This window comes from Pavona decussata, unplaced genomic scaffold, assembly GCF_977016875.1.
Source record: "Pavona decussata unplaced genomic scaffold, jaPavDecu1.1 SCAFFOLD_94, whole genome shotgun sequence".
Taxonomy (NCBI): Eukaryota; Metazoa; Cnidaria; class Anthozoa; order Scleractinia; family Agariciidae; genus Pavona; species Pavona decussata.
In genome coordinates, this window is record NW_028145511.1 from 1,652,501 (window position 1) to 1,665,238 (window position 12,738).

The 12,738-nt window shown below is 39.2% G+C and overlaps 5 protein-coding genes across 5 annotated transcripts in view; 1 reads left to right on the top strand and 4 right to left on the bottom strand.

The window, feature by feature from the left end:
* The window catches only part of LOC146473321 (inhibitor of growth protein 1-like), a 682-nt gene extending 322 nt beyond the window's left edge, over positions 1-360 (bottom strand). The window contains exons 1-2 of the mRNA XM_085118632.1: positions 286-360; positions 1-196 (exon numbers count right to left, since the gene is read on the bottom strand). The exon at positions 1-196 is cut by the window's left edge and continues 12 nt beyond it. Of these exons, the coding sequence (XP_084974758.1) occupies positions 1-196; positions 286-360 (271 nt within the window). The remainder of the gene's footprint in view (positions 197-285) is intronic.
* LOC146473318 (tubulin--tyrosine ligase-like) overlaps positions 1-12,700 on the top strand; it is a 32,630-nt gene extending 19,930 nt beyond the window's left edge. The window contains exons 8-9 of the mRNA XM_085118561.1: positions 11,205-11,323; positions 12,128-12,700. Coding sequence (XP_084974687.1) covers positions 11,205-11,323; positions 12,128-12,275 — 267 coding nt within the window. The 3' untranslated portion in view covers positions 12,276-12,700. The remainder of the gene's footprint in view (positions 1-11,204; positions 11,324-12,127) is intronic.
* On the bottom strand, positions 605-4,132 carry LOC146473322 (uncharacterized). The gene has a single exon (XM_085118523.1). It carries the CDS (start codon positions 3,558-3,560, stop codon positions 2,562-2,564), a length of 999 nt encoding a protein of 332 aa, XP_084974649.1. The 5' UTR covers positions 3,561-4,132; the 3' UTR covers positions 605-2,561.
* LOC146473323 (uncharacterized) lies at positions 5,766-7,980 on the bottom strand. The gene has a single exon (XM_085118563.1). The coding sequence runs from the start codon at positions 7,978-7,980 to the stop codon at positions 6,913-6,915; it is 1,068 nt and encodes a 355-aa protein (XP_084974689.1). The 3' UTR covers positions 5,766-6,912.
* LOC146473324 (uncharacterized) lies at positions 9,545-10,711 on the bottom strand. The gene has a single exon (XM_085118568.1). It carries the CDS (start codon positions 10,558-10,560, stop codon positions 9,553-9,555), a length of 1,008 nt encoding a protein of 335 aa, XP_084974694.1. The 5' UTR covers positions 10,561-10,711; the 3' UTR covers positions 9,545-9,552.
* Positions 12,701-12,738: the final 38 nt, after the last annotated feature.

Below are 12,738 nucleotides of genomic sequence, written 5' to 3' on the forward strand. Positions count from 1 at the left end.
ATTTTCCTAGAGGAATGGTTCTTGAGGTATGACCAACACATTGGAAGTGGAACCATTTGTATGGGCACACATCATCTTTATCATACCAGATCACTTCTGCTCTGCATGGACAGTTTGAAGGCTCCTCTTCATCATCAGCATCTCTACCCTTTGCAGTGCTTTGGTGCTTTTTTGCTGAAATATAAATAATGTGATAAAAATGAAATTTTTACTTTCTAGGTTTACAAGCCAGATAATTAATAGTGGTGTATGTTTTTGTTATCAAATCAAACACTTTTTACATACCTCTCTTCCTTGCTCTCGTTTGAGTCCCCTCTTTGCCCCTCTCTCCTTGACTAGCTGAAGGTGATTGAACCACATCTTGACCTAATAATTAGTGGAAAGAAGAGTACTATGCAGTGTGGTCAATGCCTGGTGTCCACAAAATTGACCACTGTATCTTGCCTCTTTAATATTACCGCAACCACAATGCTTTGTATTTTGCAAGAAAGGCGAATGAAAGGCCTGATATGAATATGTTTGTGCTGATTAGAGAGCTGCCTTGCTTGTCACCTCAGGCTCCCTTGCCTTGGGAGCAACAAGTGAATTGGGAGCAAACAGAATTTAGTAGTAGTAGTGGTATTTTATTTGGTAATGTTAAGCAGAATGAGCAATGAGCTCATTTACAGGTGTACCTGTAAATTTTATATACTAAGAATGATTAAACAAAGTAGAGATAATACAAGTTAATATAACAAATTATTACCTATGCAATTTAAAATAAGAACAAGTGATAATAATGTTGACTGAGGTTACGATGACTCCATCTCACCATTTTCAAAGTTGTGTAAGTGGCGTGGTTCAGGAGTCCAATCAATGTGGACTTACACAACTTTGAAAATGGTGACCCTGAGTCATCGAAACATAATTTAGTCAAAATTATTATCGCTTGTTTTCATTTTAAATTGTTTATTGAAAACATCTGGTATTACGTTTGTAGTAAAATAAGTAAAGTGCATAGATAATGAATTAGCAAAAAGGTATAGACAAATAGGGTAGTGTGTTTAAATAAAAGTTTAAATAAAATTTACAACAGGGTTTCATATAGAGGGGTGTTCAGTCAATACATTTCTATTTCCTTCAATCAAAAATAGCTTCCCTGGGAAAAGAAAAAGTAGTTGTAAACAAAACTTCTTGTCATTGGAAATGTCTGTATTAACAAGCTAACAGCATTATTGCTTTGCAACTCAGTGAAACAAAAATATATCTGGCACATACAAATACATTTACATCCTTGATACAAGTGGATGTCACATCTCTCAATCTATGGAGGATAAGTTTATGAACCTCTTCAAATGAAAAGCTACTTTCACCTCCTGTTTTTACAACTTACAGTTTATCTTAAAATAATTTGATATGTAAGTTGGTTTTGAACAACTTTACATGTGTCCTGACTTGTTGGACCCTGGGAAAACTAAGTCTTCGATATAACATTTGGCAAATAATGACATTATATACTTACATAACTTATGGTAAGCCATTAACTAGCAACAAGTCAGCCTTGTCCCCAGTAGTAATCTACATCTGACTATCACCCATTGAGATGATCGGGAAGAAATGCGTTAACCTCTGCGGCGAAGCTTGGCTCACTTGGTAAGCGTTATGAGGCTTCAGAGTGAGGCTGGCAATGAGACCTTTTAGGGTGTCAAATCTTGTTCAGATCAATACATATCTTTCAAAGTGCATACAACACAAAAATTCTTTCCTTTGGTTTCTGACAGTTATGTGTATACAGCTATTTCAGTTAACGTTGTTGGTTCAAAGCATAAAGCTAAAAGACAAGACCGAAAGTTTACGTGGGATTTTCATGAATAAATTAATCAAAATCAGTCATGCCTGGAGAAAACAGTAGGTTGTAATTAGCAGTACAATGACCTGCATGTGCAGGAATGATTTTGATGAAATTATTCATAAAAAATAATCCCACAAAACATTGCAGTCTTGTCTTTTAGCTTGATTTTAATCTGACAACGTTAATTGAAATAGCTGTATAAAAAAAATGAGAAAAACTCTTACTTATGCATGTGGTCCAATCGTCTTTTCTTTGTAAGTTTTTTCTTTTCACATGGGAAAAATGGTTACTTACAATAACAAGGAGCGGCAGAAACTATGGAGCAGTTTTCAGTTGAAATACTAAAATAAAAAAAATGCCCATTTATGATATGACTCCTGGCTGGGTTCAAACCATTTACAGTTTACATAATGTAATATTGTATCATGATTATCATCACTATTATTGTTATTAATATTTAATAATAGATCATGGGAAAGGGCAAATCATAACATGCACAAAACCAATAGCATGATTGAATTTTCATACATCACTGTTAAGTTGAACTATAACTTTCTCCTCTTTCAGGCCTAACAGGCAAAACAACTACACCCTACTTTAACGCAGTATGCCAAAATCAGACCAAAGCTGCCCAAAGGCCATGCATGATTGGATGCCACACCATAAAAGCTAAAACAGGGGAGTTCCTGTCCCCCCCCCCCCCCCCCCCAATATTACTGATGTATTAAGGTCACTTATATAACAAGTAATCTTTCAGTGTGACAGGAATTTCCAAGTTGTTCACTCTTTCACGATAATCAGCATGAATTATTCTCCTGATCTTGAGCCTGCATAAACCTTGAAGGGACCTTGGATTACAGCTGTATTCAAACAACTTGATGACGTTTTCTTCGCAGACCATCAACTGACCTTCGTGATTTATTCTCATTTGCCCTGATGGTGTTATATTTGATGCGATCAAATGTGCATTGCTACCTTCTGTCATTGACTCCAGTAACACAATTTCTTCTTCGTTTGCGATGATGAGATTTTGTCCATCGTGGACAAGCCCATTGACATTCTCACCAATCTCTCTTTTTTCCCCGTTAAGCATGTAATATGTGATGTCACATTGCTCCACGACTTCCGTCTTCCCTTCGGGGTTCAAACAAACTTTTGCAGTTGACAAAACGGACTCCTCTGGAATGTATGTTGCAACCTTGAAATCTTGGGAACAGCACAACAGTGAAATTGGATATTCGGTTTCCTCATCCCCTGGAATAATTTCTCTAGATTGAAGGACTTTTAAGTCATTCCAGTCCATTGAGATTTCATAAACACCTTCGCCAGGATTGAAGGCATCTGTGATAAGAAGCTTCTTGTCTGGAGACAAAGCGAGCGCTCCTGGATAGCTCATCTTCAGATGCTTTTTTCCTATAGTCTTGAATTTAGTTGTTTTCGATCTGTTTTTGTCAAAGGTATATATCTTTACGGTTCCTCCGTGGTTTCCTTCGGATGAGCTCACTCCAACACGGTCCCCTGGTAGAAATAGCGTGTCACAGAATCCTTCGCCCACATCTCTGAATCTCGCGATTATTTTTCTGCTCTCAGGATCCCAGACAGAAACTCCTTCATCGATATTGCAAGTGACATATACGTCTAATACTGGGCTGTAGTCAACTGTAGTTGCCGTCTCCACTCTTATTGGGACCTTTATTTTGGAAACACAGTTGTTTGCGAGCACCTTCATCTTTTTCCTGCTTTGGTAGGCTTGATCGTAAAGTACTTTATATAAGACAACGTGTAATGCAACATTAACGTCGTCCCAGACCTGTGGCTAAAAATTGAAACCAGTCAGAAAAAAAATTCCGCGATGTGGGAGTAACCCTGCATGCCGCTAGGATTTGAATGCAGTCGTATGTGAAAGAAATGTGATGTCATGTTTTAATTTAAGGACAGTGCCTACTAATAGCGAAGTATTTTTGAACGGTTTGTCACTAAGCGGGAAAAGCAGATCTTGGTAGCGGCTATTGAAATCCAAAAAGAAAATTGGAGGTAACCATGCATTTTTTAGAGATAACTAAGCAACAATTATTCTAAAAAGCAGCAAAATGCAAAGCAATGTATGGCACTTTTTTCCAAATTGAAGCTTTATTATCTCTGAAAAATGCAAGGTTACCCCCAATTTTCTTTTTGGTTACCAGAATCATTTGCTAAGTTCTGCTTTCTCCGCATAGTTTTAAAGCGCGCAAAAATACCCCTGTAATAGTAGGCACCACCCATAGGAAACGCGAGTATCTCCAGATGCGCAGAACGTATGCGCAGTAACAATAGTAGGCACCTTCCTTAAGCCTGGTGAATAAAGAAACTTCATCATCATCATCATCATCATTATTATTATTATTGTAAATATATAAATATAAGTAAATAAATGAAAACTGTGGAGTTATGTCGCAGTTATGCACACTACGAAAAGAACTTAAAAAAAAAAGCGGATTGCAGAGAAATGTTCTAGGGGCCAGTGCCTTGACTGTCTGGCGTATGAGAATTTTTCGTTTTTTCACGAAAAGGAGATCATGGTGGTTAGGAGAATGACGCTAAGTGACAACAGGTGTTTTCCTTTGAACATAATCTTTAAGTCACTTAGCAATAGAGAAAAGTTCTTTTTATAAAAGTTCAGTCTAGGAGTTATTTGTAGCAAATTTTTTTATTTATTTGTAGCGTATTTTGTGAAATACTGGGTGTGGCCAAAGAGAATATTAAGAAAATTCCCCAGCTATGATTTTTTTGTTTTCCAAGATCTTTTTTTTGTGTACGCTAACACAGTCTGATCCGTTCGGATTTTTAAGGGAGTGTTCATTATTTATGGGGGGGGGGGGGGGGGGGGCTGGCAAATGGGAGGGGGGGGCAAGCAAAGTTTACTCCCCTATTTAGGGGGGGTCAGAAAGGTTTTGCTCTGGATCTGGGGAAGAGGGGGGGGGGAGACAAGTTTGAAGGTTGATATCATTAATTTTGGGTTTTTTTAAATTCTTCCAGAACTGCATGACACTTAATGTACTTATACCACAGTAAATCAAACCATAATCTCACACCAATAGTTTACACAGCAAATGGGTTCCATTCAATGGATTTGCTAGTTAGATATGTTTGGATTTCACTGGCTGCACCAACAGATAGGCCGCCCTCAGAAATAAGTTGATCTAGGCCTTTCACTAGAACGGTTGGGTGAAGGCTGTCAGTGTTTTGCAGGCAGATCATGTCATCTGACAGTGGCAATATAACTTCTTCTGCACTTTGCCCAGTCAAGGACTCCACAACTGCAGCTTGGCACGGTCTTTTTCTCTTTTCTTTCCTCTGTTTTGCCTTTCTCTTGGCCTCTTTCCGCCTCCTACTCACTCCACTTTTTTTGAGTGTCTGCCAGTTGCACAAACACCCTCTTTGGCTGCCTTGTGGTATTTTCCAGACTAGTGATTACACTTTGTATCACTTCAACCTGTACATTAACATACGTAATAGTTTCTTCTACTGCTAGCGGAGCAAGCAAAAGGCAGGCGAGTAAAGCACTAAGTGGAGGATGAGAGTATGGTCTGATAATAAATGCATCATGAGGGGAGGGGGTCAAAAACGTTTACATGTTCTAGCTGGGGGGGGGGGGGGAGGCAAAAAAAGTTATCCTTCATCATTGAGGGGGGCACAAAAAGTTCCAAGCGTTCCGTTTCCCCATTTGGCAGCCCCCCCGCCCCCCTCCCCATAAATAATGAACACTCCCTAAGATGAAATTTTACCTCGCAAAAAAATTGCAGGGAACAGATCCGTATGAGCTGCTGTTAGTTTAACGAAAACTCTAGCTGACCTTTATCCCGCGCTTTAAGACATTTTTCGTCTCTCCAAAAATAAGAGGTATTAATTTTGTATTGTTACTAAAGGTTTAGGTGACAAGACACCAAAGAAAACATCAGTTTTTCTTCACGATTTAATCCAAACTTCAGAGGTGATTTAGGCCACCGAACAGATATTCATCTAAATGTACCGTTGCGTGTGTATGCTGTGTTGATGTACTATTCAAAATATTTCGTGGTTAACAGTTAACAACGAACAGGCGTCTTTGATAAAGAGTGCCATAATCGGCTTCAGTAGTTCAAAATGTGAGACCAAGAGGTGTATACTTGGAAAGCTGAGCAACGACAGCTTCCCCTAGATCAGCTATTACTAACAGAAGTTGGACTTAAAACAAGTCTTACTTTACTTTGTATTGAATATTGTTTTTTTGAAGCAAACTATGCACGATCAATGTGCACACAATTTAGTGTGACTTAAATAACTGCTAATTCAGTAGCTTTTAGTGTAGACACAATTTAATGCAATTACATGGACTGTTTACACAGCCGTAGCTTAAAGTTTACTTTCGAAAACATTCGCAGGAACATTATTTGGTCAGGTTTTGCAAGTGTCCAAAAACTTAGATGAAACTGATTTAAGTATATTTATACAGTTTTCGGTGCTCAAACAATGAAATGTTGGGTTTTAGTCTGTGACTTTCATTCACCGGGTGTGCAAAGTATAAATATGTTGTCTGTTTATCTACAAAAGAGATAGGGCTTGTCAACTGGACCATCAATAGCATTATTTCAAATTTACCCGTGATGGTTTTTGATAATACAGAATGGGTCATACGGAGTTGAAAAAGAACCCCCCTTTATTTGTCACTGTATTTAGCGCAGAGCATTAACTGGGGATACTCCAGATCGAATTGGAATTTGGAAATGTTGAGTTTTGTGGAGAGGGGAAAACCAGAGCAACCAGAGAAAAACCTCTCAGAACAGGGAAGAGAACCAACAAAAAACTCAACCCACGTATTCTAGTCCGAGAAGGTTTAGGTTTTTCATGTAAGAGAGGCAAGACTGTACCAAAGGATTAAGACGAAAGCAGACAAACTCATATATTGTTCCAGTTGGGTGTTCATTTGTCGAAATGATAGCGAGGGTCAGTTCCTAGGGTTGAATGCAAAAACTAACTAATGAAGAATACACAATTGTTAGGTTTACTCCTTAGTTTCTGTATAAATTAGAGCTTCTTATATTGTATATGTATATATACCACTGCTACTTGTACAACAAATAATGTTTCAGTATGTCCGGTATTGTCCAGCTGTTCACTTTTTCATGATAATCAGCATGAACTATTTTCCTGATGTTACGCCTGCATAAAGCTTGAAGGGACCTCGGATTACACTTGTACTCAAACAACTTTATCACTGTTTCTTCGCAGACCATTATTTCACCTTCACTATTAATTTTGATATGCCCGGAAGGGTTGATATCTGATGCGATCAAATGTGCATTGCTCCCTTCTGTCATTGACTCCAGTAACACAATTTCATCTTCATTTGAAATGATCAGATTTTCTCCGTCATGGAGCAGTCCACAAACGTAGTGACCGATCTTTTTTTCTTCTCCATCAAGCGTGTAATATGTGATGGTCCGTTGTTCCCCTAACTGTACCTCCCCTTCGGAGTTAAAAGACACTTTTGCAGTTGATAAAACGGACGTTTCATGGACGAATGTTGTAACCTTGAAATCCTGAGAACAGCATAGCAGTGAAATTCCAGTTCCGATCTCTTCGTCCTCTGCAGGTATAATTTCTCTAGACTTAAGGATTTTTCCGTTGTCCCAATCCATAAAGACTTCATAAACACCTTCACGCCCATTTAATGGGTCAGCTGTGACAAGAAGATTCTTCGTTGGAGTTAAAGTGATAGCTCCCGGGTAGGACATCTCAAGACTGACTTCGTCCTCTTCAAATTTAGCTGGTTCAGATTTTTCTTCTCCAAAGGCAAGCTTAAAGATAAGTATGTGTCCCCCATGTAATCTTTCAGATGAGCTTACTGCGACACGATCCCCTGGCAAAAATAAGGTGTCGCGGTTGTTTTCGCCGTAATCGTCCCATTCGGCGACAACTTTTCCACTTACAGGATTCCAAACAGCAAGTGCATCCTCGTAATTGAAAGTGGCAAACAAATTCAAAACTGGATTGTAATCAAATCCAGTTGCATATGCGATTTTACTCGGAATTTCTATGGTAGAAACACAGTTGTTCGCTATTACCTTCATTGCTTCTGTGTTTACACCGAAGGTACGTTGTGTAAGACTACGTTTTATGTCCTGAGACATTCTCGTTCCCAAGCCATCCCGGTTTTGACCACTGATCGAAAGTCGTGGAAACGCTTGTACATATGAAAATGATACGGTTTAATACCGTTCCACGTGGGTAACTCCTTATCAAGTTGCCGCAATTCTTTAGTTGTGTCACTCCACATTTTGATTTCCTGAAACTCTTTTTTTTTTTAATTTTTTTAAATTAATTTTATTAACTCTAGAATACTAAACTCTACTTTCAATTCTAACAATATCAACTTAAGATACTAACCTTATTTACCAAAGAAAAAAATAGTTACAATATTAAATTAAATTAAATTAATGCCTATTAGACTTTCTGAAACTCAACCAACAAATACAATGGGTCATTTTCATGATGGCGTCATCTTACTACAACTACCAGAATTCATTTCGTTTTCCTTTTCAAATTCAAATTTTGTAATCCCAGTGGACAGCAAAGAACAATAGCTCTAATTAGCATGAGAAAACAAAAACCAGAAGGATTCTGGTAGTTGTAGTAAAATGATGCCACAATGAAAATGTCCCATTAGCGTTCAGTGTTGTACGCCAAAAACAAACAAACAAACAAAACAAAAGAAGTTTGTTGCTGTGCTCCTCCTGCCAAAGCTTTGCCACTCTGCATCTGCCATTGTCTATGTTGAATTTTAAGTTACTTGGTGTTTGGTTCTATCAAAACTTCAACCAAACTCCAAAGAAAATATGTGGATTTTTTGCTGCAGGCCATATGACAAAAAATTTAATAGGACAACCAACAGTTTAAAAAAATTGTACAATCTAAATGTTGTCCTTATAAGGATAATCACTTGTCCCCTGGCGCCAAGGCCTCTTAAAAAGTTATTTGCATTTGTTTGTTTGGCATTACTGTGCTCTGTGATTGTTAGGCAACTCACTCCACTTTCTTGACCAATGAGAAACTAAACCAGGTTGCAACTTGCTTGCACACATTTCCCTGTCCTTGGCCCTAGTCTGAATGTCGGCCATCTCCTCTCCCTAATCCACAGAGCATGTACACCCTTAACCTGTGCCTCCTGTGGGTTAGCGGCCCGGGGGGGGGGGGGGGGGGGGTACTCCCATATATGGGCTATATAGGTACGTGCCGCAGAATAGGGTATGGTGTTTGAAGTTCTCGGTCCTTACGTAGGGTATCTTTTTTTACCCTTTTGTTACGGTATTCCTGGTGTGGTCCTTTGATAGGGTAGCTAAATTGTATTATCTAATAATGGAGTGTGAAAGAGCCTGCCTAATAGGGTGTCATTTTCCGGGTTTGGGCCTTAAAAGGGGTATCAGTTTTCGCCTTCGCAGTCCTTAAATAGGGTTAGGTTTCAAGAAACTTCGCGGCACACCCCTATCCAAAATGCGTGGGAGTACCCCCCGGGGTTAGCGGGACGAGACCACTGACATTTCAGATTATCTTTGGCTCCAGTTACACAATGTACTTTGAGGATTGATTATTAGTCCATTGTTCTGTTTGCATTCAGTCTGATTTGTTTGTTTTGGTTTTATAACATGCAATTAAAAACTACTCTATCAATCATTCATTAAGCAACTATGTTACTCCCTTGTCAGTTACTTATATAGCAAGTAGTTTTTCAGCATGCATGAAATTGGCAAGCTGTTAAGTTTCACCTGATAATCAGTATGAATTGTTTTCCTGACACTGCAGCGACATAAATCTTGAAGTGACCTTGGGTCGCACTTATACTCAAATGAGCATATTCCTGTTCCTTTGGAGACCATTAGCTGGCCTTCATGATTTATTCTCATTTGCCCAAAAGGGACGCAATCTGATGCCACCAAATGAGCATTGCTACCTTCTATCATTGATTCCAGTAACACAATTTCTTCTTGGCTAGTATTTGCAATAATAAGGTTTTGCCCATCATGGACCAGTCCACCTACTCTTTCAATTGTTGTTTCTTCCCCATCAAGCATGTACTTTGTGATGGTCTGTTGTTCCTCTATCTGTACCTCCCCTTCAGGGTTAAAACACACTTTTGCAGTTGATATAGCGGTATAAGAATCATCCGCCGATTCGATATATGTTGAAACCTGGAAATCCTGTGAACAGCTTAGCATCCAAACACCCCCGTTCTCATCTCCAAGAATGATTTCCCTGGATTTAAGGACTTTTAAAGTATCCCAGTCCATAAAGATTTCATGTACACCATAACGAGGTCGAATTGAAACTGGATCTGTGACAAGGAGATTCCTCTCTGGGGACAAAGCGAGCGCTCCAGCGTTGGGCACGGGGAGATCTTCGTCTATTACGAGTTCAGCTGGTTCAGGTTGGCCTTTAGAAAGGTTAAATATGTGTATGGCTCCCCGATCTAGATAGTTGAATGAGCTTATTCCAACACGATCCCCTGGCAGGAACAACGTATCTAATAAGTTCATGCCCAAATGCTTGACTTGGGCTACAACTTTTCCGCTCCGAGGTTCCCAAACAGAAAGTCCGTTTTCGTAATTGAAAGTGGCATATAAATTTAGAACTGGATTGTAATCAAACCCCTCTGCGCTTCCCACGTTACTTGGCACTTCTATGGTGGAAACACAGTTGTTTTCTAGTACATTCATGTTTTGATCCGTGCTACCTTCTGAATGGTACGGTATGTAACACAACGTTTAATGTCCCAAGACATTGTCATTGCGGGACTCCCACAGAAAAGTGACGGGGGTGATCGTTGAAAGTTTAGAAAAGAACCCCCTGAAAGGGCCAGAATTCTGTTTTGTGGGCGTGGTCTGAACAATTTTTTTTACCCCTAAGAGGTACCAAATCAGGGGATTGAGGGAGAAGTATCAGGAAAACCCTTTATAATTTCTGTGAAGATGTGTAACAGAGGGCTCAAAACCTTTACCCCTTTTATGAGCAAATATTTTGTAACTAACAATTTGATTTTACTACTCATTGACTGGCATGGTTTAGTTTGCATAGGGATACTTATTAACAATAGTAGGTATTCCTTTTTTAAGCAAGCCCTCGTTACTATTATAGGGTGGCCAGTCGAAAACAGGCTTGAATAGCTGTGCTTATTGGAAGGGAGGCAATTTTGTTATCATCTTATGCATCATGCATTGTTTTGCTTGTTTTTTGTTGATATTCCCAGGGTGGTAAACTTTGTTCTGGACTAGCGTCCCATCCAGAAGAAAAAGGGAAGAGAATTCTCTCTTGTGGTTCAAGCTAAGAAAATTTTGTAACATTTTTTTTAAACTGATTGTAGGAATTGACAACAGAAGGCCTAGGATATCACAGTTTTCAGCTGTTTGGATTTGATTTCATGGTTGATACCCAGTTTCACGTCTGGCTGCTGGAAGTGAATGGTGCACCTGCCTGTGCAAAGTAAGATCTTATTTTTAGTATCTGACTTCATTTCAGCGGTTTCCCAACTAGTGAATGGTTGTAAACTCTGCTTTTACTATTAACTCGCAAAAATTAGCATCATTTTTACAAACTGTCCAACTAATCAGTATAATTTATATTTCAAACAAGGTATGGCACTGCTCACTGCAGAACCGATTTATTTTTGCCTTTTGTACATGTATTACACGTAGTTTTGAACTGAGACCAGTTGTCTTAACAGGTGTTTATTAGTGGTGTGTTTTTAATTCGATCTGGACAAGCATTTTTCAAAAGTCCCAAATTAAGAGATTTTATTTTGGGCATGACCATGATTTTAATATGGGACAAAAAAAATGATTTTAATATGGCCCATTATGGAAATAAAAATTAATGAATTTCTGTATAATTACTTTAAAGTAGTTTTCTGGCCTAAACTGCTTTCCAGGCTTTTGAGAAATACATGTCTCAACTGATGGCAAACATAGCTAGTAGCTATAGTTGCAGTATATCAATCAGATTTTCCCTTAAACTTGGCATAGTTTACTCCAAGTGTCAGTCTTGTCACCAGTCTGCCTTGGCACATAGTCAATGGTGATGTCACCCAGTGAGATTTTGTCACTTGGCCTCTAGCCTCCATAGATATAGTCTCCTACCCAGCCGTTCTTGCATGACGTGTGATGACACTAAGAACGGCTGCGTAGGAGACTACCATAGACGAGCTCGTTTACTTGCCTTGAGGCCTGGGATGAGGTTGTCCAAGTGTTAGATAAGGAGCTTAACAGACTATTTTCTCTGTTGATCCAGCGCATTGTTACCAGCACTGGCAGAAGATCTTGTGAGGAAAGCCATTGATCCAATCTTTCCTGACATTGTTGATCAAGAGCCTCAAGACATACCTCAGTCAGAGAGCAAAATGGAAGAGTGCCAAAAGGGACATTTTATGATGATTTAATAGGCCACAGTAATCATCTTAACATTTAACACCCTACAATTAGCCTGTTCCAGGCTCTGTGAGAGATACGAAGGAGAGGGAAGAAAAGGGGGAACTGGTGGAGAGAAAAAACCTGGGGGGGTACTCCCATATATGGGCTATATAGGTATGCTTCTAGATTTGGTCCTTAGATAGGGTAGCTAATTCTATTATCTAATAATGGGGTGTGAGAGCGCCCGCCTAATAGGGTGTCATTTTCCAGGTTTGGGCCTTAAAAAGGGTATCAGATTTTGCCCTCCCAGTCCTTAAATAGGGTTAGGGTTCAAGAAACTTCATGGCACACCCCTATCCAAAATTAACAGGAGTACCCTCCCACCCCCCACCCCCCCCGGCAGTAGCTTAATTGGCTGGGCCTTTAACAACTGGGCCCTGGTGAATTAAATGATAGAGGTATGTTTTCAGTCAGTGATACAGACATACTCAA

Bases quoted from the DNA above. Each gene is read 5' to 3' on its own strand.
- LOC146473324 (XM_085118568.1), bottom strand. From the start codon at position 10,560: ATGAATGTACTAGAAAACAACTGTGTTTCCACCATAGAAGTGCCAAGT.
- LOC146473323 (XM_085118563.1), bottom strand. From the start codon at position 7,980: ATGTCTCAGGACATAAAACGTAGTCTTACACAACGTACCTTCGGTGTA.
- LOC146473322 (XM_085118523.1), bottom strand. From the start codon at position 3,560: ATGAAGGTGCTCGCAAACAACTGTGTTTCCAAAATAAAGGTCCCAATA.